The sequence below is a fragment of the Trematomus bernacchii genome, unplaced genomic scaffold (genome assembly GCF_902827165.1).
Source record: "Trematomus bernacchii unplaced genomic scaffold, fTreBer1.1, whole genome shotgun sequence".
NCBI lineage: Eukaryota > Metazoa > Chordata > Actinopteri > Perciformes > Nototheniidae > Trematomus > Trematomus bernacchii.
The window spans coordinates 3,433,794-3,460,224 of NW_022988043.1; the positions used below are offsets into that span (position 1 = coordinate 3,433,794).

Below are 26,431 nucleotides of genomic sequence, written 5' to 3' on the forward strand. Positions count from 1 at the left end.
ATTTGTATTAATGTGGACCGGAGGGAGAGGGTGATGAGCATAAGTTTCACTTTCCTTTTTTATTTCAATTCCAACTTTGGTCATGAAGAATTTATGTTTCTCTGTTGTCCACGTTCATAAAGCATAAAACAACAGCATCAGAGCACGGTGCAGAGTCTCTAGATGAGTTTACAGTAGTCCCTCGTTCTTATTAAACATCCATGTTGTAGTCCGCTGTATAGAAAACTGTAGTCTCCATAGTTTCCCCACAGCAGCAGACGCACATTTATGACCTCCGCTGGCGCATCATAAACACGTCGGATAGTGAAAGTGCAGTCGGATTCTCTAAAGTACTGCAGTCTCTTCTCCTAAGTCCTTTTGAATTCTCCTATCCACTATCCCTTAACCCCATGACGCTTCACTCAGAGGTCAAGGAATAGACGATAGGGTTAGACGTTAGAAGCTGATTTTTGGATTATCCGACCCCAACCTAAATCTCTCTAAAAAGGTCAAATGTCACTTGTTTTGCATCAATCTTGATACAGGGTACTTATATGTTATAGTCTGGATTCCTAAAGCTTTTAGTCTACTATCCCATCATTCAAGGGTGGTTTTCACTATAAGTAAAAAAGAAAATTTGGACAGACACTATAATTTACATTTTTTTACTATGTTCAATCTGAATTTTCTTTAAAATAAAAAGCATCTATATTGATTCTGACTTTTCTACATCCAACTCACAGGTTTATCATTGCTTTGAGAAAAAAGATTATGCATTTACCCCTTTTAAAAGGGAAGATACTGTATAGTCATTTGTTCTGGGAATGTCATTTTCGAGCCTGAGACCTGAAAAACAGGCTCAGGGCTTAACAGGTTGAGAGAGGCTGTGGAGCAGAGTTCTCTTCCCGGCCAGAGGTGATTTGTTGTACAGTTTAGTAGTTGTTATCTTTATGGTAATGTATATATTTTTTTTTAAGTAGCATGGCCAATTTCTAAACCCATCTGTTTCGATTAGATTCAAAATGATGCAGGCTTTGTTGATGTATATCCTACGCATTAATGCTTACTTTTTATCTGCGACCAGATGCCCTCAAATGTTATTTTGTAGTTTAAACAACAACCAGCAGATGGTGCCACTCACTTCCTCTGACATTCCTGAGTTTACACATCAAGGCCATTACATCTAAACTGTTTCACCATGCTCTCCTGTGTTTGTAAATGAGTTGTCATTTGACTGTTTTTGAATCCCTTCAAACAGGGGAAGTCCTTCGTTTGACCCATGTTGCCAGAGGTGTGGATTCTGAGGGAGTTTTACTAATCGACATCGTAATTAATGGATTTGTGCCTCCTTCATTAACATCATCTCATCTGAGCCTACAAGTGAGTCACTGTTGTCATTATGGTATTTATTTACAGTTCTCAAACATCTCACTAGAGAATTTGTTGATATACCCTCTTCCATTTCCCTCACCGTATTTCTTTTGTGTCCCGCAGGAGTTCGATGAGTCATATTTGCAGACGGGCCAGGGGCAGCTGTACTCGTGGTCATCGCAGACCCACCAGAGAGCAGGAAAGCCCATGGTGCTGCGCTGCAATCACACCATTATTTATGAGGGCCAGGAGGAGCGCCAGGGCCCTCTGCTCCAGCTGCTCAAGGTCTCCGGGACCAACAGCGTCTACAACATGTTTACTCTCTCTCTGGACTTCCACATCACTGCCAGCCTTCTCACACCAGGTCAGAGGGGGAAATTACATTGATTTAAAACCTATCTTTACATTACATGAAATACTGGATCTGAATAAAACATCTGTGAACCAAACTTTTCTGTTTGCAGACGGGTTTGAAGACACATGCCCTAAAGGTTTCACTCTCGACACGGCCTCCTACTGTGCTGGTATGCTGTTTTCTTCTCTTTTTTTAAACCTGCTTTATCTTGAACATATGTCCCTGTCCCTGTTTCTTTTAATGATTCAATTTGTCCTTATTAGATGAAGATGAGTGTGATCTCCAGTCCCCCTGCTCTCACTCATGTAACAACATCATGGGAGGATTCTCCTGTTCCTGTCCTTCCGGCTTCACCATCTCCACAGAGACCAACACGTGCCAGGGTAAGACAAAAAAACAAGTTTAGTGATTAATTACCAGATTAGAATTGCTAATATCCTAGTTAAGCAAATAAAAAATAATCATATTAATGTTCTCCTCAGCACTAACTTATGTTTCACTTTATACCAGATATTGATGAGTGTTCCCAGGGCTCACACATGTGCCACTACAACCAGCAGTGTGTCAACACAGTGGGCACATATCGCTGCCAGGCCAAGTGCGGACCAGGATTTAAGCCGAGCATCACAGGAACCAGCTGTGAAGGCAAGTCACTGCTAATCACTGTCTGCACAACATTTCAGAACAACTTATCCCCTACTGTAGTTGTGCATGCTTCCTCTCTTTGTTTAATCCACTTATATTTGTTTCTGCAATAATTCCCTCGGAAAACTATCATCGCTTACCATACAGTTTATACATACAGTATACTGGTGTGGGCAGTAGATGTATAAAGCCAGATGTGTCGATTGTGTGTTTCAGATGTGGATGAGTGCCAGGAGTCTTCTCTCTCCCCGTGCCAGCATCAGTGTCTCAACACTCTGGGCTCCTTCCGCTGCATCTGTCACCAAGGATACCAGCTGTCAGGACATCGCTGCATTGGTCAGTGGTATTAACTCAGTGGGAGTTCGAAGTTATCGACAGCTTAGAAAGTCATGGGAATTAAGAAGTGTAAAGTAGGGCTGTTGGGATATACCGTTATGGACATTAACCACGTTTAAAATAAAAATCTGATGCAGTGTTAATAGTCCACAAATTATGATATCAATGCAGTATATATACAAATAACTACAGTAGACAAAACATTTTTTTATTTTGGAGCCTCCAGGGATGGACAGTTATCATTTCAGACTCTCTCCTTACACTTGTATTCTAACTGTAGTTCATTTCCTAGCAAAGAAACAAAACATACACAAAAATCATGAATTTGGCTCGATCATAATGGCATTTCAAATGTTCTCTAGGTATCGCAATGCAACCTGAATCCTTTTGTCCTTGACAATTGTGTAGTGAAAATCTGATATTGTGAGAGCCCTACTTAATAAAGTCAGGTTTTAATATGATGACTAACGGATCTATTGTAATGGTTGCTTTTTTACAGACATCAATGAGTGCATGAGAAATGTTTGTCCGGGTAACAAGGAGTGCCGTAACACAGAGGGAGGATACCAGTGTTTCGACAGCTGCCCAGCTGGCATGACCAAATCAGAAAATGGAGCCTGCATGGGTCAGTGGCAATTATATTTGATCTTTGATATTTCTAAATGTAGCATGTTTTCTTCAGTTCAGTGACACGGCATCAACTCATTCGTGCTCTGAGCTCATGGAGAAAAATAACTGTGATGAATTGGGAGTATGAACAGCGGGTCAAATAATGTGATCTTGTTGGCAAAAGTACAATCAATGGAAGCCAACATAACTGCTGGTGATAGAGTATTGACAGATTCTGCAGACCTCCACACTTCATTGTATGTTGTGTAACACCAGGTCAGATTTTACAGGATTGCTTTAGGGGTTAACACAACAAGAGGTCGCTGCATGTCCTTCATGAAGAAAGCAAAAGCGTTTTTTAGTCTCTTAAGTCTCTTAATTGTTACTCATAAAAAGCCTTTGAGTAAAGACACAAAGATCCTCTTTATAACAGGATGCAACACAGTTTATGAGTCATCATTAATCATGGGATATATTCAAAACTGTGCATGTCAGAATAATCAAAGGATGTGCAAATGTAATTCTGAGAATTGCGCTGATATATTGCCTGTTTTTCAGATGTTGACGAGTGCCAGGATGGAAGTCACATGTGTCGCTACACTCAGATCTGTCAGAACACAGTCGGAGGTTATGGTTGTGTTTGTCCCAGAGGTTACCGATCCCAGGGAGTAGGCATGCCATGTCTAGGTATGACATCTGCTGTGTCTGTTTTATTACTCACCATTGACTCACACACACAGAATAATATGAGCCTTGTTCTTCCTTTCAGACGTTGATGAGTGCCAGCAGACGCCAAACCCCTGTGCCTTCCAGTGCCGTAATGTGCCTGGCAGCTTCAGGTGCCAGTGCCCTCTGGGTACTGTGCTGCTTGGAGACGGGCGCTCCTGTGCGGGGCTGGAGAGGAGGCAGACCTTCACCAACGGCACCAGGGTCAGGGCGAGGCTCCGCCCACAGCTGGTGTCGTCTCTCGGCAGGCCGATCCTCTCCCGAACCCACGGAGTGTCTCGCATCACCAGGCAGAGCTGTCCCGTGGGCTACAGCAACAGGGACGGCACATGTGTTGGTGAGTGTGCTTAAAAATGATCAAATGCAGCATTCAATAACACTTTAAAATAACATATTACAACTTCTTGATTGTCGCACTTCACATTATTCTCTGTACAGATGTAGATGAGTGTCTGCTCAGAAAGCCATGTCAACACGAGTGTCGAAACACCATCGGCAGCTTCCAGTGCATGTGTCCCCATGGTTACCAGCTCTTACCCAATGGCAAGAGCTGTAAAGGTAAGAGTTTTATTCAACTGTAACCTTCTTGCTACCTTTAAGGGTGGCTCAGAAGGCAGGATGTCCACCAATTGGAAAGTTAGTGGTTTGATCCCAAGGCCCCTGTGGTCAGTCAACATGTCAAAGTGTCCTTGACCAAGATACTGAACCCTGGCATTAATCATGCTATTCCTGTCATGCTATGTTTTTTCTTCCTTATTATTTCTTGCTGGCTGTTATGTTTGTCTTCTATGTTGGAAAAAGGGAAGCTTGATTTCCACCCCAAAGAATATATACTACTGCTTACACTTGTATGCTTCTTCTCAATAAAAATATTTGAATAAGATACTGAACCCCAAATTGCTCCCCATGGCATTGCCAACAATGTGTATTTCTCTTGAGGAGCAGCATGTGGCACCTTTGTTCACAGCCTCTGCCATCAGTGTTTAAAGCACTATATAATGCAGTCCATTTAAGATATAAATGATGACAGCTAATCCCCTCCTCTACTTCTAGACATCGATGAATGTGTAGAACAAGGCATCAAATGCGGACACAATCAGATGTGTTTCAACACCCGAGGAGGATACCAGTGCCTGGACACACCCTGCCCTGCGTCCTACCAGAGTGGACGGAGCCCCGGGTAAATTGCATGACATGCTTACGTTGTTTATCAAATGTTTTGATTCTTATGTGACACTTTCCTCTTTGCTGTTGACCTGTACAGGACGTGCTACAGGCCCTGCTCTCTGGACTGCGCCGCAGGAGGCTCCACTCTGATTCTGCAGTACAAGCTGCTCACTCTCCCCTCCGGTATTCGAGCCAATCACAACGTCGTACGACTGTCGGCTTTCTCTGAGTCAGGCGTCCTGCAGGACCGTACATCTTTCACGGTACTTGAGCAGGAGTCAGTGACAGGTGTGATGGGCCGTGTGTTTGGCATCAGAGACAAGGCGGGCCGGGGGATCATCTTCACCCTGCGGGCTCTGAACGGACCGGGTCTAGTGCGCCTCAAGGTGCAAGCCACCACCATCTCCCTGCAAGGCCGCATTTCCTACCAGAGCATCTTCATCATCTACATCTCCATCTCCACGTACCCCTACTGAGCCCCGTGCTGCTTTAAAGATGACTCTGCCTCCCTGTGGCCTCTGGAAGCCTCTTACCCACAAGGCAATTCCCCCAAAACCAAGTGCCTCGGACACATAAGGCCATGAAGAGGCTCTAACATATTAGAGAAGGAGGATGTGTACCCTCATCTGTGACTGAAATGTCACAGTTGAAAAGGTCCTGTAAGAGAAAAAGACCGGTCTCCGTTTTTAAGTGTTCACTTGGCTCTGTCAAATTATTTATAGAGCAGAACCCTGTTGAAGAAATTTGAATTGACATGCTGGATGAGCAAAATATTTTGTTCATTTATTCACTTTATGCCCTATTTTGGGGGAGTATTGGAATATCTGAAAATGCAGCATGTTTTAAAAAGATGTAATGTCAACCAAGCACTGAAGTATTTAGTATCCATCAGGAATTTGTATTTACTGTTTACTTTACAATGTTTATTCTGGCACACATATATGTTTGCAGCCCACAAAAAGTCCTTCCCCCTATTTTAATTTATTTCAGTCATTAAAACACATCACTTCGGGAAGTCAGATGTAATATCTTTTTTTAATACAACAATTACCCAAACACATGTTTTATTGCAATGTCATTAAATCCTACATCTCATGCCTTAGCATTTTTAAGACTTTTGAAAGATAGACATTTAATTACCAACTAAGGCCTTATTTTTAGATAAATTAATTAAATGCTTTTTAAGGATCGACGCAAACCCTTTCTAGCATTAAACCTTTAATGGCACATTTGAACAGTGTCTTGTGGATTGTAGCCATCTAGCTTGCAACATTGTTTCATTTATCGCATGTGTTTTTGTACTCTTTTATAACATTTTAATTATGTGAAATATTTCAAAGGTGCTAATCTGAATGTACTTTTTTACATTGAAATACTGACCACAGAGTTGAAATGCACTTACAGTTTCTGCATTGTGGAATTAGATACATACATATGGCACAACTACATGACATTTCAGTTGTCATTTCAACATTTAAAATACACGTTGATCAGTATTCAAACATGTGCCAGCAATGTACAAATCTGAGTTACCCAAAAAACAAAATGCCCACATTTGCAGTAAATGTTACTACTCGTGTAGAGTAAACACACATTTCCCTGTTGCTGTAAATGAGTGTCAAATATTTGTAGAAATAAAATGGATAAAACTTTTGTTATTGTCTGTTATTACTCGGTCAGTCTTGGTTATATCCCATTGTAGATTGTAGACTAACATTGTATAAACAGCATATTGCAGCTGACAAACTACATTACTACAAACATGTATAAACCAAGAGTTGAGCATACGCACAACCTACTCAGGAAAAGCCATTTGGCCACAACAGTAAAGAATGACGTGTTAGCCCTGAGAACAGACGACGATCTGGCATTTAGATCATGACTCGGACCCAAACCTTCAGTTAACCTAAAATAATTGCTTTCATACCCTGCAATGACTGTTCTGAGGAATACAGTTGTGCAATTACTAATCTGCATATAGGAAAATATGCAAAATCTATTGTGGTTGACACATTTCTTTCCCCACAAATCACATTCAAATACTGCCCAACCTCAATGTTGAGAGGATTGACTTCTGGTCCTTTAAATCAATAATATTTAACACTTATCCTCCAGGAAGTGGTATTACTCATTGACTTGTGTTCCCTTTGGAAACATCTGTAGTGAATGGTCTTCAGGTAATACCTCAGCTGCTCAGTAGATGGAGCAGCGCTTGGACTGTTCTCAAAGTGTTGAAGCTGACAGTCGGGGGCCCTCAGTGCTCGGGGTGTATTGTTGCTCTCTTAGCTGTCATCACTGTCATATGTTGAGCTGCTGTTTGTAATAACTGACAACACTGAGAAAATGTATCCCTACACGAGGGAATTTGAACATTACTCCACTTATGGATACACTCGTGGTTACCTGACAAAACTGTTCACAGTTATATGGGATTAGGTTATCTTTGAATCTGTTTTTGTAGTGCTTCTACAGTTTACAATCTGCAATTCAGATGTTTTATTTTTCCCCTGTTTCTTTCCCTGAAATGACTAATAGAGAGGGTCAGGGAAAGCTGACCTGAGCTAAGATGAGGGGGTGTGTTTGTTGATGCTTCAGCGCTGTGTGTGTGTGGGGGGGGAGAGGTGGCCTGCGGTTGTTTTCATTTTTGAAGTTTCTGTGATGTGGTCATTAGCTTAGCCCGGATGATAGGAATAACAAGTGATTGTGAAAGAACAATTGATACAGTATACTGCGTGTGGCTTTAATACACGTCACTGCTAGATTTTATAATAGTCAGCCAACTTGGGTCTCACTTTCAAAAATGTAAATCAAACAACAAACTGGTCCATAATTTTCCATTTAAGTGGATAAACAGGGAAAACTACTTTCTAATAACTGTGTTTCTAAACAAAGAGCCATTAAAGCTGGGGTAGGTAAGTTTGAGAAACCGGCTCGAGATACACTTTTTGTTATATTCCATGGAATGCTCTTAACATCCCGATAGCAATGAATATCTTAAGTGCTTTGACAACAAATCCATAAAGAAATGTCATCTGTGGAAGCCGTAGTACTGTAAAAAGTACGACCAATCATTTTAGCCGGCCCGGCTAAAATAACTGGATGGCCTACCTGCCTGTCAGCCTTCCATCTGTGCACAAACTTATCTCGTGCCCTCATTGGTCATGTGCGCATTTGTGTGTGTTGGAGGAGGGGCTCTGTAAGGAAGTAGCAGATTTCTTCCGGCCATGTATTTTCAAATTCTAGCACACTCGAGCTGGTTTCTCCAAAATTACCTACCCTACCTTTAAGCGTAATAATTTCTGACTTTGGTATATGTAAAACTAGCTAAAACAATATGAGCCAAGTCTTTGATTTATATCAGAACCATGGGCAATAACTAAAGCAGCAAAACCAATATAACCTTTACTGATACATGTATATCGAACATGGGATTAAAAAAGGAAAAAGTAACAAGCATGACTGAAAGAAACAGCAGGAATGCACACCAAACTGGAAGCAAGACATTCATTAAGGTTTCATAAAGCTTCACAAATTCCCTGTAACACATGTTAGTTCACTGTGAGGCAGACTGGAGGCCTTTCCCTCTCAATAAAACACAAGTATTAGTGGAAATGAATGCTTAAGGCAGAGAGATGGCTTCCAGTAACATCACCCCTACTGCTTTACACAGTCAGGAGAAGTGGGGACTAACTGTGCTCCATTCACTAATGAGCACAAGTCTGCTGCCCATTAGTAGTAAGTATAAGCAATGGAGCTCATAGTGTAACTATTATTTCCAAATGAAACCTTCAAACTAAATAATTATTTGGGTTATAGTCACCCTAGTTTCTGCCTGAGATCTAATTTGCCTCTTTATATGCCAAATCAAGCATTCATTGACAACAACGTTTTCTTTCACAGCATCACAACATTAAAAACCTTTTTTACATGCAGAATTAGTGAGATGAGTAAAATGGAAAGTTAAGCATATGGTGAAGAAGAGTGTGGTTTAGCACCTTTCAGCAGTTGTATGGAAACTTTACCAGTCTCACAGCTCTCACCAGCATTGTATCCAGATGCATGGAGCTGCTTTCAGTAGCACAATGCTCTGATAAACAAACTGCACATTACCTTACGAGCACCATGTCAGACAAAGTTAGCGACTGACTGCAGAACGTTAAGTATTTAGCTGCTACTGTAAAGAGCCATACATAAATATTGAACTTACATATTGAATTTGTCAGGTGGTCAGAAACCAAATGTTTGTCGGAAGTTTAAATGCATTGGTTTGCTAAGATGTTTTACATTTTGGTTGTGTGGCTTCTTTTGAAATGATTGCCACATTTTTCCTATATCTGCCGTCAAAGAGCAGAGATATAATAACAAGATGAACATGACAAAACAATACTCAGAAGTTGGATTAAATTTCCCAGAAATGTTTCTTTGACATTGCACGAAGGGTTGTCACTGAAAAAGGCTGACACAAACACTTTTTGGGGAATCCAAACCAGTAATGATCATGAGTAATGCCCCAGCTTCAGGCTGTCCAAACGCTGTCTGTAACTAAGTGTGGGGAGATTGAGTAATACTATGATGTGGTGACTGAGAACTATCAGAAAAAAATAAAGGGGAGGATGCAGAGGGCTTTACAGAGTCAATGAGCCGTGTCAAAAGTAAAGCTTCAGACAGTGTTACACAAAATAATAACTGCACCTGTGTTGGCATGATCGTTTGTCTGTGTTTTACTTCATCGCCACATTGTTAGAAATATCAGTTTCAACTTCAGAAGTGAGCTTTTAGTATTTATTAGACTGGCTGTCCCATTAAGGAGAAATGAGCAGTCCAACTTCTTTAAAAGTCCTCTGCCCCACCTATAAGGGTTGCCTAATGCCAAAGATTCAAATGCAATCAGGCTGCACACTACATTGATTTGGGTATGAATATTAAGATGTTGGCAACATGTTCTAAAAACCATTAATACAACTTTGCTTAGCACATTTCATCAACATAGGTCTCAAGTGTGGAAACAAATGTATGAAACTGAAGTATATTTTCCAGATGACATATTAAGTTTCACGCTTCATATGGTTGCACCGCTAGTAAACGTGATAATCAACATATGTATGCAGCACATTCTTACCCAGATCATTACCCTTTGCCCTGCTGGAAAAAAACGTGTGAGATGAAAAGGAAGGGGTGGTAATATTTACTCGTCGCCATGGCAGCGGTCAAATATACATATATACATAGGCCAGTTAAAAAAAAGCTATGGAAATAATGCAGACCTTGCACACAAACGATATTTCACTTTAAATTGTGTGTTAAAAAGTGAGATTGTGCACAAACTTTATACTCTTTGTCTTCTGTGTTGCAATATTTGATCTGACTTATCATTATGTTGTGGAGGCTTTCTTTGAGGGTTAGAAGTGTCAGAGTATGCGTGAGCTCATAGAGATTTGCATTACAAATATGAAATACTGCTTTAATAAATGAATCAGCGCTATCATCTCTCTCGACAGAGCAATAAAAACAAGCTCACTGTGTGGTATCCTCCTTAACATCATTCTTTTCAGCCAGCCTGACGTTATTTCCTGCACACGTCAGGGAGCAGCTTGCCAAGAACATCAATGAGTTTTGGACCAGTGTTTACCTTTAACAGGCCTGTATAAGACTTCATATGGCATATGTCTGCACAGTCTGCAACCAATGATATCATCTCTAAATGTTGATGGGACAATCACGCTCTGCCAACCACCCACAATGCCATCCCAATATGAATTGCTTTCAGGAAATGCAGAAAGACACCAGCCTGACAGTATCTAGGAAAACACTTTCATGTGTTCTAAACATGTTGGCGGTAGTGGAGCTGTTGTGTGAGTGCCTTCGCCTGCTTGACTTTTAATGTGGGCCAGACGCTGACTTCATCGCCACAAACGCTTACCACAGTAGTTCCATCCATCCTGCTTCCCTAACCGCCAGTCAAGCCCCGCTTCCTACCATAACTCCCTGGGACAGCGTAAGGGGGAGAGGTCTAGTATCAAATCCTAAAATGTTGTAGCTACGGATGGAAAGAAGTAAAAAAAAGACCACCTCGTGCTGAAAAAGAAATAGCCTGCACAGTTCTTTGGTTGCATTCCACACGGAGTCTCAAAGCTACCGTTTTGGGGTCGATCTGCCCAGGCATTACAGCACGACTGCCGGCGCCAGATTTTCTTGTTCCTCTCACACATTTTCCAAGCAATATTACTTTCCAGGCTCAAATGGATAACAACTATTTTATAAGCATCAAACTACCACATGTTTTTTTTCCTTGCCAACCAGTTTAGTAAGTTCTGTCCAAAATGTCATCACTTTATCCTTTTAGATTTCTGTGTAAAATTTTAATATTAAGCATAAATGAATTCTTGAATTATGGCCATACCGTTTTCTGGAAACAGTGACCTCGACATTCGACCATCAAAATACAATCAGTTCCTCCTTACGTCCAAAGGCATGTTTTGTCCAAATGTAAAGAAGTTCACTTCAGGTGTTCCTGAGATATCATCTAACTAGTATGCACACTGAAAACTGAAACTTGATGCTCAAGGAACTATAAAAACAGTTAAAGCTACTTTAATCAATAATTACGTTGCCCCCACTGCTCTCATTCAGCAGTAGCAAGCAGCTTCTCTCAACAGAAAAAGGTTTTAAAACCAAGTAAAAAGTATAACACATTATTGTCCATTGGCTCAAAATGATGTGTCTTGCATTACATGCCCCTTCAGAAATAAACATAATAACATTAAAGCAAGTGTCAGATCACCATCCAACAATCGTGAACAAATCGTGTACCGACCTGCTCTGCACCAAACAACACAGTGGAGCACTTAGCAGCTAAAGAGCCAGATGTATCCCTGAGGAGGTGCTGGAGAGCAAAAACAGCTAAAAGGAAAAGTGAATATTGGACCTGGCCTGAAATGCCTCACCAAATGAAAGCTAATGCCCCATGTCCATTAGATGTGTAAATAAGTAACACGTTTGCCATATGTTTATAGATTCTTTCCGCTGTCTCCACATGCCCAAAACAACTTAATGCAGGTCTAAATAAATGATAATCTCCTCATAATATAACTATTGCATCAGTAACTCAGAAACGTGCCCCTGCTTGACATTTGACGCACGTTTGCTGCCCCCTCGGGATATTTGGTGTCTGCTCCATCAAGGAGGCCAACGTCTCCATTTTCCAGACACACAGTTGTTCACTAATTACTCTGCTGAGATTTACTGCCCTGTTGGACAGGTAATTGTCAATCCTGCTCCAGTTATTACTCTCAGACACAACCCATGCTGCGTAGGAGTGCTGGTAAAGAAGTACTTTCTCACGCCAAAGCTACAGCACCTTAGGCTATCTACAAAAATACCACTGTGGAAAATGACAACACAGCAAGTTAAAATAATGTTCTATAGAAAGGAAACTGTTGCTTCAGGATAATATTTCCATTCAAGGTTCAAGGCTTTTATTTGTCATACGTACATAGCTACAGTGTAGTTATGTCGATGAAAATCTTAGGTCCCAGGGTCCACCAACAGTGCAACACAAGAAAACAGAAAAGTAAATACAAAAAATTTTTTTTAATTGTGAAATAGGGAAATAGTGCAATAAGAGTCTATATACAAGTCATGAAAACTATTTGAAAAAATAGAGCCAGAATGAAGCAAGGATCACTAATTTTTCGTAAATATTATACAAATATATTTCTGATTCCTATATATATATGCTGCTTTAAAAGTCTGTTAGACCATGTCTTTAAAACAGGGACAGGATGGAAGCCAATGCTTGAACACAGGGACACTAAACAACACTTGTGTTTCCTATTTTCAACCAGATGCCCCTCGAGACCCTGTCTGTAATCACACAGTTGTAAAATGACTTTTTAAAGTTCAAGGTTTTGGGTGTTTTCGACAGCTGTTCTCCAATCTTCAGACGCTAGTGTGCATAGTGTTTCCCAACTTTGAGATAAGTCTTAATAGGAAAATACCTTTTGTACCTTAAAACCAGCAAGTCACAACTAGCTGGGAGCAACACTTCACAGGCCTTCATTCACAGGCCTGGAATGGGATGAGATGGAAATATCATGGTCATAAATAGTTTTGCAACGCAGAGGTAAAGTGAAAGCCAAAAACAGCCCTGAACTATCTTGATCCTCCCACCCTGCGGCTATGGAGTAACTGTGGTCATGACTTTGAATTACCTACTGTATTATGCAATTATAACATTTAAGAACATTTTAACAACCCATCTTTTAATAAATTAAGTTAGACATATTTATTTCCAAAAGAATGAACTGATAATGATTTTGCGGTTACCATAGCTAATCCGAATAAATCTCCAAGAACTCTTCCGAAGCAGAAACAGTTCTAGCTGTAACAGTTTCTTCTGCCTTTGATAAGAAGTTCGACACTACACAGATTATAAACAAATCTGAGAAGTAACCTTTGCAGGGTGACATCACCGAAGAGACCCCCTTTATAATTGCAAACACAGAATGACCTCACGAGAAAAGAATGGACCTTTATAGTGAATAGTCCTATAAAAGGCATGTTCTACCACTTCTAAGAGCCAGTAGGGTTTTTAGCAGCAAACGTTTGGTTTCCATCCCACGTTATGAGCACTGTTAGTCTTGGCAGAATCATCCTTTTATCGCCTGTCCAACATTTTCTGCATTGGCTCCATTGGACAGTTTATGAGTGTCTAGGATGTATTGGATCAGAGTTTTTCTTCCTGGAACTGAGAGTGCTAGTGGCTGACTTCCAGAGAGACGTGACCTCCAGCGGTGTGACCTTAGGAAATGGGTTGGTACTGGAGGGGCTGACAGCCATCCATCACAGCTTGGTGCCCTGGGACCCTCTGTGGCTTTCCTCTCAGCACTGACCACTTCATGCTTCTTGAAATCCAATACACACTTATATTTAGCTTGTCCTCTCCACATTTTACAACACTGACAGCGCCAACAAAATACCCACGACTTTAGTACGAGACATAAAAGTTTGTTTGTGAAATACTACAGTCCATGGCAACAACCTGTAACTGCTTTCTTTGTTATTGCGAAACAGCACGCACTGGCATGCTTGGTGACCAGAGATGAACAAACTTAAAAAGAGAATAATAATGAAAGTCAGCTGTGGATAATAAATCAACACACTCGGGTAATGATGTTGGAATTTCATATTTTAAAGAAGGAGTTAATATAGCTTGTGCCTAGAACCTTTCATCCACTATCATATATCAAGGTCAGCGCACCCGTTGTAAGCACCATAGTATGTGTTGAAAACAGAGAAGCTCACTGTATGACTATGCCTTCTTTTTTCAGCAACACACAATAAATGTATCCTCTTAAGCATATCAAAACACGTTCCCAGTATAACCATTGAGTAGCAACTGGAGCAGCTGAAGTGAATCACACCCCAAATACAGTGGAACATTTGGCATGACCCATGTTTGATCCATCACACTTTTCATGTGTACTGATAAAAACTAAACTTAAATATTTGGGTCAGCGGCATCCATCCGAAACAGCAATTATCACAAATGAGCTGCAGTCCAGGTTTAGGGCACAAATCACTCAGGGATACACAATGTAAGGTTTAGGTAACATTAAGCACGAGCGCTAAGCATTTGCACATTGAGCTTGGTTCAGCCACATGGCAGGCACAAGCAGAAAGAATAGTTGTACGCAACCATTCATAAATACAATTCTATCAACATAGCCTTCTTTGATTAATTCAGACAGCTCATCATCATTAACAACAATATTTAAATACGCTCAATAAATGATAGATTATATTATAAACTCGCAGCAAGGTTGGGTGTAAACACTGTCAAAGAAAAATGATTTTAAAAGATAAATACCGTCTGGCTTCTTCTTTTCGTCCTTTAGGGTTTGACTTTTTACTACTAAGATATGCCAATGATCACATTTCACCAGCTAATCACTGGCTAATATGCATTGTGCCTTTTCTTGCCCTCTATGTTAACAGAGGGCTACAACAAAATACTGATCAAAATATATAGGATTTATTTTTTTGCTAAAACCCAAGTCTTGGGCAAATTCCCAAAATGTTAAGTTCACTATTGCAAATGGGGAAATAAACCAGCAATTCCTTTTTTCTCAAATAATGCTTTTTTTTTTTACAAATAATGGCAATATTGGAATGAACCTATTTTCTGTTATTTGACTAAGTATACTATATGTTTATACTTTTTTCCACCTTTAAAGATTGAAAGATTGTAATGCCTGAACACACTGCTGCTTCTTTAACTAAATAATTTCCCAATTTGGGATCAATAAAGTACTATCATCTAATCAATCACGGACCATTGGTTTCAGCACTAGCGCACTGGGCACCTGTAGGGCCTTTGAGCAACACTGTTTCATATATTACTCATTACAAAAAACCACAATTGTAAATCAAATGGCATCATAGCCAAATAGATTAGTCCATTAGCTTTCACAAAGAAACATGAAAACGGGCTGAGTGAGATCAGTTTGTAAAACCTGTTATAGAGCTGTTTCAGCCAAGGCTCACTCTAGTATCCCCTACAAATGTATGACTCAATGTTACTACTCTAATTACTTTCGCAATGAAGGCTTCCCCGAAGCTATGTTTTCTACAGTCATTTAATATTCACCATGGGTGCTGACACAAGCTCTGCTCTTTTACAAGCTCGAGGCCGGTTAGAACTGAGTCTCCGCTCCAGTAAGGCTGAGTGAAGATATTCAAGCTGCTTTTCTGCATGTTCAAATAAATTGACATTTTAGGGTGTAAGGCTCAAAACAAACAAGTCAAGTATTCTGACCTGACTTTTACTTTACTCTCTGGGACATTCCTCAAAAATGACCTCATAGGCTTGGAAAGCAATAAAATCTGTCTCAGTGCAGATTGCTTTTCCATCAGCTCTCTCATTGTTCAGGTCCTCAGTTCAGAACCTGCAGTCTGGGACCCCCTGTGGCAGCTCCAAGGATAAGTGGAATAGGTTGTTACAACTTATACTACGCAGGTATAAACTCTTGTTTCTAAAACTGAAACTCTGTTAAAGTCACTAGGGCTTACATTACTTTATAAATATTGTCAGCTAATATGTCAGCTATTGGAGGCAGACTTTTCTGTGAGACAGCAAAGTCTGTGGCGGGGAATATTTCTTGGACCAGCTTTTTCAAATACTATTGACTTCACTGTAAACATTCTACCCTTACGTTTGTACGTTTTTTTCAGACAAAAATGTTTGTTTATCTTTGCAATCTACAGTGTAGACTCACTGTCATGAACAAAACTAATATCCTTGAAGCATGGAGCACAACTGTGCTTGTTTTTCTTTCTTCTCTCAAACAAATAAATATGAAATCATAGAATTGTTTTCGGCATGTTTGTTTATCTAAAAAACACAGAAATACATTTTCATAAACAGCTGCTCCTACAGTAAAGTGTAAACACACAGGATTAATACGCATACATACTATACAGTACACAATATGTATACATATTCAAATGTGTTACAATGTTAGTTTTGCAAATTAATTTAGTGGTAATTAATTAATTAAACCTAAAGCACACCCTTGGGACATAACTCGAGTTTGCAAATGGGTTTGTTTGTTGAAGCAACTCAAATGAAATCCTTGTAAGTCGAATGATAAAAACACTTTCCTTAACTAAGAGAGTGTTAAACTGACATAATCCTTTTATGAAAACATGTTAATCACAAATTATCACCAAGATTTAACCAAATACATATAGTGGAAAGAACAAATATTTTTTTTTCACCACAGGCAGTGTTTTTCTTCTTCCCCAAGTGTGTCTACAAAGTTTCCTTACCAAGGTGTGCTTTGCCTTGCACTGGTGGCGTCAGCACATGGTGGTTTGCTTGTGGAAGAAGAAAATAAAATGTGCGTGCAAAAATGAAGGAAACATTTAAATACAAGGATGAAATCACATAATAACTTGGCTGAACAGCCACTCAAACAATTCTGTCTCAGCGACTTCCCCCAACCCAACATGCTGAAGTGGTTAAACGGTCACTGATCTGCCGTCTTTGACCCATGGTGCTGTACACACTGGAAACACTACCAGTGATGGTTGGCAAAACTTAAACTGGCTGTCAGTTTGGACTGCTACCTTACCTTTAACGGCAGAAAGTGGAACTGGGTTTAAGAACATTTAATAAATCAGCTGAAAGCTAGCATTACAATGTATTTAAAGTCTGTTAATAATACACTAAGGGTGTTTTTGTCAGGCAGCTATAATAAAAACAGTGTTCTATAATTCCTTTATGACACAAAGGGGATATTTGGTCAGTGTAGAAGCTCGTCGTAAGATTTATGGCACATGTCCAACATTACCTGTGTGATATACAGTCATAAGCAGAGGATTCAGACTTTGGATTTCACCCAGAGTCAGTAAATTAGCCAAGCTAGCCTTGAGCCTAATCACACTGAGGATAAATAATCAAGGTTATATGTTGACGTAACACTGTACCACACACACTTTACATCATCTTGGAACATTAAGTAGTAGTGCAATAACGTCTGGGGCTCTGGCCTTTTAAACGGCAATTCCTCGCCTGGCCAGTGGAAATAGCTGACCTCAAATTGGCAAAATTGTGAAGACCAAATTTTGGCTCAAACTAAATGGAAGCTATGACCAACGAAAAATTAGGTAACTGTGGTTCGTCTCCTTTAATTTAAGTTATTTAGACTGAGAGGTAACATAATACAAGCATAATGCTTGGCATTTAAAATAATCCTTTGAAGAAAAAGGTCACCAGCTTATTCTTCTGTAATGCAGTAATCACATACTTTATATATCGGTTTCTTATTATCTACAAGAAGGGCTGTAATCAAGTATGGCATCTACCATACATAGCCGTGCAATAAGAGCTCAGGTTGGATTAACTGACAAAAGCAAAGAGCTAAACCTGTACAGAACAATAAAGCTTTTCACTGAATATTAAGCAAATTGTTACGGCAATATAATCAAGGCAAGGGTACAAGAACAGGGCTCTTGGAAAGGAAACATGCCGCATTGCTCTGGAGGCACAGCTAATGTTATAAAGTTTTACTTATGAGAAAATTCAAATGACGGGCTCCATATTGTTCCAAAGGGAAACTGGCTGCCAGCTTTGCAAAGGGTAACTAATAAAATGTTTCATTTGATTGCTTTTTACCGATGAATTTGAGTAGTATCAGGAGGCATTTTTTCAAGTCCTCGGCAGTGACATATGACATTTACTACGATCTGTCAAATGTACAATAGTTATTGCTATTTGTTCTGTCACTTCGAGGATATGAACCGCTTGACACACTGAATGTGCACTGTAACCATTCATCAGCAGGAAGCCAGTTGCACAGGGGTAGCATTTCTAAAGTGAACAGTGACCTCGGTTTAACTCTGTAATGATGAATGTGCTCTGGCCTGGGGCTTCCACGGGAGGGCGGGGGACAATCAAGATATGTTTCCCAGGCCTTGATTCTAGTTGGGCCAATTGATTAGTAACTGTTGTAATAAATTACAAAAAATACGTTTTCTCATCATGCGTCGTGTCTGTTCAGTTTAAATGCTCTAACCAAAACAAGACCTTAGGGTCATGCAACCGAAGAAGTGGAAGAACTAAATAACTGAGCTAACATGTTCAGAAATGTTTCCAAGGTAAGTTTCCAAACTAAACACAAAAAGATTGCTGGTGTCAAAAGTACGAGTGAAGGATTGGTTGACTGTTTCAGTCTGACCGTATAGTACAAAGCGCCTGCTGGCATTGAGCCAAATCATGAGCTCATCACCGGCCTCTGGAAGCAGCCTGCACTGAGAGGATACTAAGTGTACACATGTGTTTGTTCCATAGAGGTTTGTTCAGAAGTGTGTGGTTATTAAGCTTGTCTCGTTTTCTGATGTGGTTCAGGAAGAGGCTCACTGCTCCACCAAAGCCATGTTTAGGTTATAGTAAACATTTTGTTGCCGGAATTCTCCACACTATAAGGCATGGTATAAGACCCTTATTAAGGGACCTAAGGCAAATACCCAACTATAAAACGTTCACATTACGTCACTGCAAGCTGTTGAATCCAATAAACGATAGAAGGGTTTCACAATCTTTTCCTCGATAGCTCATTTTTGAGAGCTTAATGATATGAAACTATTATTTATGTCTCAAACAGAAATTTGTTCTCTAAATAACGGACCTTTGAAAGATGGACATAATGCTTTAGTTTGGCAGCTAAACCAAGGCACAATACGATTCGCAACACATTATCTCATGTGCAGTGGAAAAAGCAATTCCAGTTCATGTGGTTCCCTTGGTTTTCTCCTGTGAAATTGAGGTCTGTCTTTAGAGTAAGGGCAGGGAGCATGCTTTAATCTGGAAAATATTACTGGGGGTGGAAGAACATGGGAAACAATAACACTAGGAGGATTCCTCTTCCATCCTCTGGGCTCTGTGATTTAGAGATATTCTATAGTCTGCAATTTTAGCTCACCGCAACTACCCGCTTGGCCCCTTTCTTTGCTACTCTTTTTCCACCTTCCTATTTAGGTGGGTTTTGTCTTGGCTGGTCCATGACGTACAAGGACTGGCGAGCAGCTCAGGAAGAGAACGAAACCCTTAAGGAACAGTTTAGGTAGTTAGTCTGCATAACAATATTTGGCCTCAGTCCACATCGTTACAGATGATTGTTCAGTTTTGAGCTTTCAGATGACTACCATCCCCCCTCATATTCATAATTGATGAAACTGGTTTGATATGAGGTCTTGTTGTCCTGCTGGATAGCTTTCCGTGTTCAGTCAAGGACTTCCTCTTCACACATGGTGAAGTAATCAAAACATGAAGTCAAATGGAGCAAGTTTGTCTTCTTTGAAAGCAGTATGATTCCCTTCTGTTTTTGACATTGTGACAGCCAAAGCCTTCCGGCTACTGATTAACAACTGCTTTCACAGAGGAAACCATAACAAATTATTTGTAAGCTGTTGTCTAAAAAAACACCAAAGGGACAGTAAATGGAAAATCTTATCTACTTTTGCTTCCTGCTGTGTTAAGTTGTGGAAAATACCTCACAAAAACGTTAAGCTACTGAGAGAAAATAAGGTGCGACAGAAAGCATCTGAAGACAGTTACAACAACTGGAAAATTATGGACTGTGAATTGATAGATGGAATATTTGTCGGTTGGGTGCCATCATGAAGGAATACAGGATTTAATAGAGGTGATTTATGCTTCAAACCTGCTTTTGTGGAAAGTGATAATACTTATTACGGTCTGGTTTTGGCTAGCCTGTTTTCAGAAGCTACTGCGTACTGTAAGGTGACAGAAAAGTCCTCAAACACATTTTTGGCTGCTTATTTGACCTAGAATGATCCAAGACAATCAGTCTGGGACCATATTGTACTCGTAAAGCAACCCAGTCTCACGGCATTTCGTGTTATAGTCACGACATTTAATCTATTGATTCGTGTTCACCAACACGATTATCCCCTTTTTTTCGTGTCACACAGAAGGATTTTAAAAGCAATGTATTTCTATTGGTAGTGTGTTTCATGCCTGCACCACGTATTTTTGTCCGGTCGGGTCTTGGAAGACCGGAAGCTGTGGGGTTCATAAAAACATGTTCTTACTCAATATCAAGCCACGATTATTGTTTTTATTTTAAATTGTATAATGTCGGACTTTTTTTGCCATCCGTTAGGAAAGTAAATGGGGCTCAGAGCCTCAGAATACTGAAATCTGTATTTTTTAAATCTTTTTTTCCTTCCAATTTGTTATTCTTTTCTAAATAACACACTGTTATTTACTCAACAATAACACACAATTATCCTTGTTTTTATTTATTTGTTTGATTCTATAATTTCGGGCTTTTTTGGCGTCCGTCAGGAACTGAATTTCAAAATAAAATAACCGGAAACAGATACACACCCACTGAACTGATTACCCAAGATCCTCAGCTTTCTTTTCTCTTTGGAAGTCATCACATAACTGCATTGTAATACATGGTTCGGCTGCATTAAATATTACACATCTGCCGTAGTTCTTTATTTATTAGATTAGAAGACTTCTGGACAAACTGAAAGAACTGCCACCAAAACTGAATACGTGACGTGGATCATAAATATATCAGCAATTAAACAACATCTTCAATTTCTCTTCACACAATATGTTTCCTTGCCGTATCAATACTAATTCGGCTGGACAAAAAGACGTGTTGCAGGCACGAAACATACTACCAATAGAAATACATTGCTTTTAAAATCGTTCTGTGTGACACGAAAAAAAGGGGGAAATCGTGTTGGTGAACACGAATCAATAGATTAAACGTTGTGACTATAACACGAAAATGCCGTGAGACTGGGTTGCGTAAAGAGTCTCGTCCAAAACCTTCAAATGTACACTGAAGACAAAGGCCAACATTTCAACAAACATGCCTGGATATTAATGGTACAACCACAAATCATACCCATGCCCACTTATTATTAGTAACTACTTAGTGAGTGCCCACAGAACTACTGCCAACATAAAATACTGTACTGCCTGATCCACATATCATGTGGGCATCCATGTAGCCGTGACACAAACACTATGTGAGTTAAATATAAGGTACACTTTTACCAGGAAAAAAGTTATACTGCAATATTTAATGATTGCACAAAAATAGTTTCCAAAAAATAAACCAAACACTTTACCAAAACAAATCCTTGGCTTGAAAGGAAGTATTATTTCAGCATCGATGTAGTGTACTACGGTCAGTGTAAGGCAAGGCCGGATTAACCATATGGGCACACTGGGCACGTGCCCAGGGGCCCTTGAGCAAGAGAGGGCCCTCAGTGACAAGAGAAAAAAAAAATGTTTTATTCTTTTTTTTGGCACAACCTCACTCATACATTGTTTTTAAGGAAACTCACAATCGGCCACAATAAATAACTCGGCTTTTCTATAGGGTCAAATTAATATATTTTCTAAACCGTCTCTGTACTGTAGGTCTCACTATACATGCGCTCAACTTTATAATACGCGGCGGCGGTCTATAGGTGAATCACAACCCCACCTTCACTCATGTCACATTGACAATGTGTCACATGAGCTGAAAAAATGTATGTTGCCGGTAGCAGCCAAACGGCCAGTGGGGCAGCGAAAAGAAAGAAAAAGAAAGAAAAGGAAGAGAGAGTGGTGGCTGCATTAAAACATTTCCCAACAATAAATAGCTTTTTCAAAAAAGCTAAAAGTTACGAATTAGGCCAGCAATCACAAGAAACAGTGACGGTCACGGAGCCTGAGGAGGTTGTTGAGCTAGCGAGCAATGTTAGGATTTTGATGAACTTATTTTGATAAAACATTGCCTAACACTGTTAAGCAATGTTTCATAGCAGTATAGTAACAATGTATAAACTCAGACTGAGCCGAGGATAAAGAGGTGTCCCTGCTGCCATCAGTTATTCCATAAAAAGTCAACAACATGAGCTATGGTCTACCTTAAAGGTCCCCTATTATACTGTTTTTCATCAATATATTATAGGTCTCAGATATATACAAAACATGTCTCTGAAGTGTTTGGCTTGAAATACCAAACAGATCATTGTAGCATGCCATAAACCCCTCTGTTTCAGCCCTGTTTCAGAAGTGCTGATTCTCTGTCTTTTACTTTAGATGAAAATAAGGAGCCACTCCCCACGCCCCTCTTTGGTTAAAAAGAACACGATGGTGCTCTAGAAGGAGATTCAGGTGATAAGGTGGCGGGTGTTACCTTGGTTGGTGATTGGCTAATGGTTACTCAAGCAAAAAATCGTTATGACATCATAAAGTGGCCAAAATCTAATCAGCTCATTTTCAGACAGGTTTTTATATAATTGGATCAGGACAAAAAGTGAGCGAATCTTTTTTCCTGGAACTTTCAGAATCTCTTCACACAGAGGGGACACATGTTTATGTATAAAAGATATGAAAAGGTGGATTTTGCATAATATGTCCCCTTTAAGTCAGTGGGACGTTCCATTCCAACCATTCCACAGGTTGTCCTTTCCCAAGGATTCAATCATTAAAGCTATGTGGACCAACTACTGAAAACATTTGGTTTTCCACAGTCCAAATAACATGTTGCATCTCATTGTTTCATCTGCACAAAGCCAAGAAGTCATAAATAGATAATCTAGAAATGTGGCCTTCTGTTGCTCAAACTGGCCAGAGTATCATTTGGAGCTCTTACTAATGCAATATCCACAGCTTGCCAGTTACATTTTTAATGGTGTGTTTATGTGATCCCCATCAACCTTTTGAATTTGGAAATATCATGTGGCCATTTTATATTTGCCAGGTGCTTGCATTCAGGTGGTCAGCAATCACTGGTATATAGAGAGATGAAATGGACCAATAAAAAACACATCAAGGTGTAAATGATGGAGGCCAGGCATTAAATATGTTGTTAGCGATTATTAGCTGCCTCAACACACATGCTGATACACTATTTGAACTGAAGTATTTGGAAATGCAAGTTATACTTTTAGATGTATTGTACTAGTTTAAATGGAGACCTTTTATAATGATAATATTATTAATATTGTCACATATTTAGTTGAAATGTACTACTGGTATTTTGACATTTTCAAGCTGTTCAAGATCAACGATCCACAGTTGTATCAAGGTGTCATGACACGAAATTGTTCTGGACTCTAAGGGGGCAGGAGTTCACAGTGATTGTAAATACTTTGTAGATCTTATATTTTGAGAACAAAGCAATGTTTCAGTTCTCACTTAGACTCTTTCCCATTGACTAAGATTGGGAAAGAGACGTCTGTAAATCAGCAGATACTTTTTTTTAACTAAATAAACTACCCAGCACAAACACTTTTATAGGCTTCATTTGAATCATTAGGTCCTTAAAGTTGTAAAATGCGCTAAAAGCCGAATCCAGTTTTATTTTCCCTCTCCTTTCATTCTACTGAGCCGAGAGCGGGAGCTTGGGGGCGGGGCTTAAGGGAAAACTCATCTGCGCATGCTCTATGAGCGCACATACGGGTACTCCTGCTCTGACCGCCAGGCATGACGGGTAATCTGTGACGTTTTGCTCTCGAAAATGTCAGGCCATTTTGTCTTCATGCGCCAATGAGCAGCTCTCATAGGAATGAACGAGGCCCCGCCTCCGACGCTGTATCCAGTTCTTATTATACATACATGGGGTTGCCTCTTGGTCTTACAAGTTACTTGCATTCAAAAGGTTTGAATCTTTGAATCTAAAAGAAAACAGATCTAGGTGTACTTTTAGACACTTTAAAAAGGCTTTCAATCAACAGTCCTATCACTTCTTTCCAAACAAGCATCAGTGCACACGGGTTGTTTCTTTGTCCTACACAAGCACCAAACTCAAGATCAGGGTCAGACCCAACATTAGGTACATTCCTGTACCTTGTAAAATACTGGATGCTAAGTGAAGAAGGGGTGACAAAGGACATGTAATTGTTGGCTGGCAAAAGAACAAACAACAATGTGAAATACTGTTTTACCTTTGTTTACCCCAGCATCTACGTGTGGCCCTGACACAGCGATATTGTAGGTCAGTTGGGTTGAGTACACGGGCAGTTTCTCTGTCGGCTCACATTTAGACAAACTGAGGGTTTGTCAAGACACATGGGTTTTCAATTCTGCTTCTATGACTCCTGAGGGCGAAGTTAGTACCTACTACTCACGCGTATGTGGTGGTTACACATTTTAATGCCCACATATTAACTTCACAAACGACAAAAGTCATACTGTATTGCAAAATGTGGTCACTGCACAAAGCAAGTAGAGGATTTTCTAAATGGTCCTCAACACTCCAACATGAGTCCTTGGCATAAAAGAAGTATTATTTTAGCAGTTTCCTTACACAGGAAATGATCAAACATCAACTCCTCCTCCTGACAAGCCCAAGACTCTGTGTAAGGGAAAAATAAAGTCTATGATGCGAATGTTTTCATTTACATTTATCAGTTTGGGATGTCTCCATAAACACCTTTAAACTTTTACAGCTATTGATGATTTCTTTCACATAATTCAAATGCTACTTACAGTATGTCAAGCAGTATAGTAACAGTGTGTTATGCCAGGCAGAGCAGGGGGTTTGTGGGTGTCACTGCTGCCATCAGTTATACCATAAACGTTAGGGAAATGAGCTATGGTCTACCGTGAGCCAGGGTGCCGTTCCAATCATTCCCAAGACTGTCCTATCCCCAGGACAGCAGTCATTAAAACTAGCAGACCCTAACCTAAATACACAGCTACAGAATGCAGTTTTCTGCACAGTCCAGCAGCTTAAAATAAAGAGAAACAAGCTTTGATTCCTGTGTTAACATGGCTTTAATCCAAGTCACACCTGGCATGAACAAAAAAAGATACCGTTGCCAAATAAATGTCCAATAAGATTTGACAGAGCCAAGAAGAGGTCTTTTAAAGAGTGATCACTGCTGCCAAACCTGTCAAATTAACATGTGGGATGACCTTTTTAAAATAACTGGGAACCAACATATATGATTCATTCAATAAATAAATAAATGCATGTTACAACTGCAAATCATACAGTGTGTATATTGAACGTGTAATATATTGTATATTCTACACTAGGGCAATTTTGTAGGGAATTCTAATTTGCACAAGCAATGCTCATTGAGCTGTGAAAGTAGGTCAAATATTCTTCTGACATAATCCATACAGTTATAAACCTCCCTGAGAGGTGAGCTTTCTGAAACCTAAAGCCTACGACTGACAGCCTCCCCTGATGATAGAACTATGTGTGTTTACCATGAAAACTTTAGGGCTCTCCTATATTACAACTCTGTTTCAATGACAGGCCATTAGACTGCTCCCTTGGAATTCCCTCAAATATACTACCCGTATAGACTAACTGCCATTGCCTTTCAGCAGTACATAAGGTAACACATCATTATATTTTCAAGTTGCTCTTGGCAATGCTCTTTATTTGCTGTTCTGTACTGCTCCCATGGATCCCAAATCACAACACCTGTTGAAAAGCCTTTACCTACTTTGTTCCTTTGGATTCTTTCCAAATGATGTAAAGACGGCCCTCTTTTAAAACATGTCTGGAAACCATACGTTGAAGCTTGAGCCCTCATTATCATCAACAGGTAATGTAACCTTGGTTTTTGAGTTCCATGCTACAAGGCAGAATGTTCAATTGAATATATAGGACACGCAGCTTTGCAATGGTTAAATGCTTGTTAAGACAGAGGTTGGGAAATAAAAGTACATCATGAATTGAACCT

General features: G+C 39.8%; 1 protein-coding gene and 1 long non-coding RNA gene across 2 annotated transcripts in view; one reads left to right on the forward strand and one right to left on the reverse strand.

Annotated features, from left to right (window-relative positions):
- Positions 1 to 6,841, forward strand: part of hmcn2 (hemicentin 2) — a 49,612-nt gene extending 42,771 nt beyond the window's left edge. Inside the window, exons 70-81 of the mRNA XM_034117915.1 lie at positions 1,238 to 1,359; positions 1,474 to 1,714; positions 1,815 to 1,874; positions 1,969 to 2,088; positions 2,216 to 2,350; positions 2,567 to 2,686; positions 3,186 to 3,311; positions 3,854 to 3,982; positions 4,065 to 4,358; positions 4,460 to 4,579; positions 5,075 to 5,201; positions 5,286 to 6,841. Of these exons, the coding sequence (XP_033973806.1) occupies positions 1,238 to 1,359; positions 1,474 to 1,714; positions 1,815 to 1,874; positions 1,969 to 2,088; positions 2,216 to 2,350; positions 2,567 to 2,686; positions 3,186 to 3,311; positions 3,854 to 3,982; positions 4,065 to 4,358; positions 4,460 to 4,579; positions 5,075 to 5,201; positions 5,286 to 5,664 (1,973 nt within the window). The 3' untranslated portion in view covers positions 5,665 to 6,841. The remainder of the gene's footprint in view (positions 1 to 1,237; positions 1,360 to 1,473; positions 1,715 to 1,814; positions 1,875 to 1,968; positions 2,089 to 2,215; positions 2,351 to 2,566; positions 2,687 to 3,185; positions 3,312 to 3,853; positions 3,983 to 4,064; positions 4,359 to 4,459; positions 4,580 to 5,074; positions 5,202 to 5,285) is intronic.
- The window catches only part of LOC117472619, a 44,296-nt gene continuing 20,746 nt past the window's right edge, over positions 2,882 to 26,431 (reverse strand). The window contains exons 2-3 of the long non-coding RNA XR_004554945.1: positions 4,017 to 4,329; positions 2,882 to 2,974 (exon numbers count right to left, since the gene is read on the reverse strand). This is a non-coding gene — a long non-coding RNA (uncharacterized LOC117472619). The remainder of the gene's footprint in view (positions 2,975 to 4,016; positions 4,330 to 26,431) is intronic.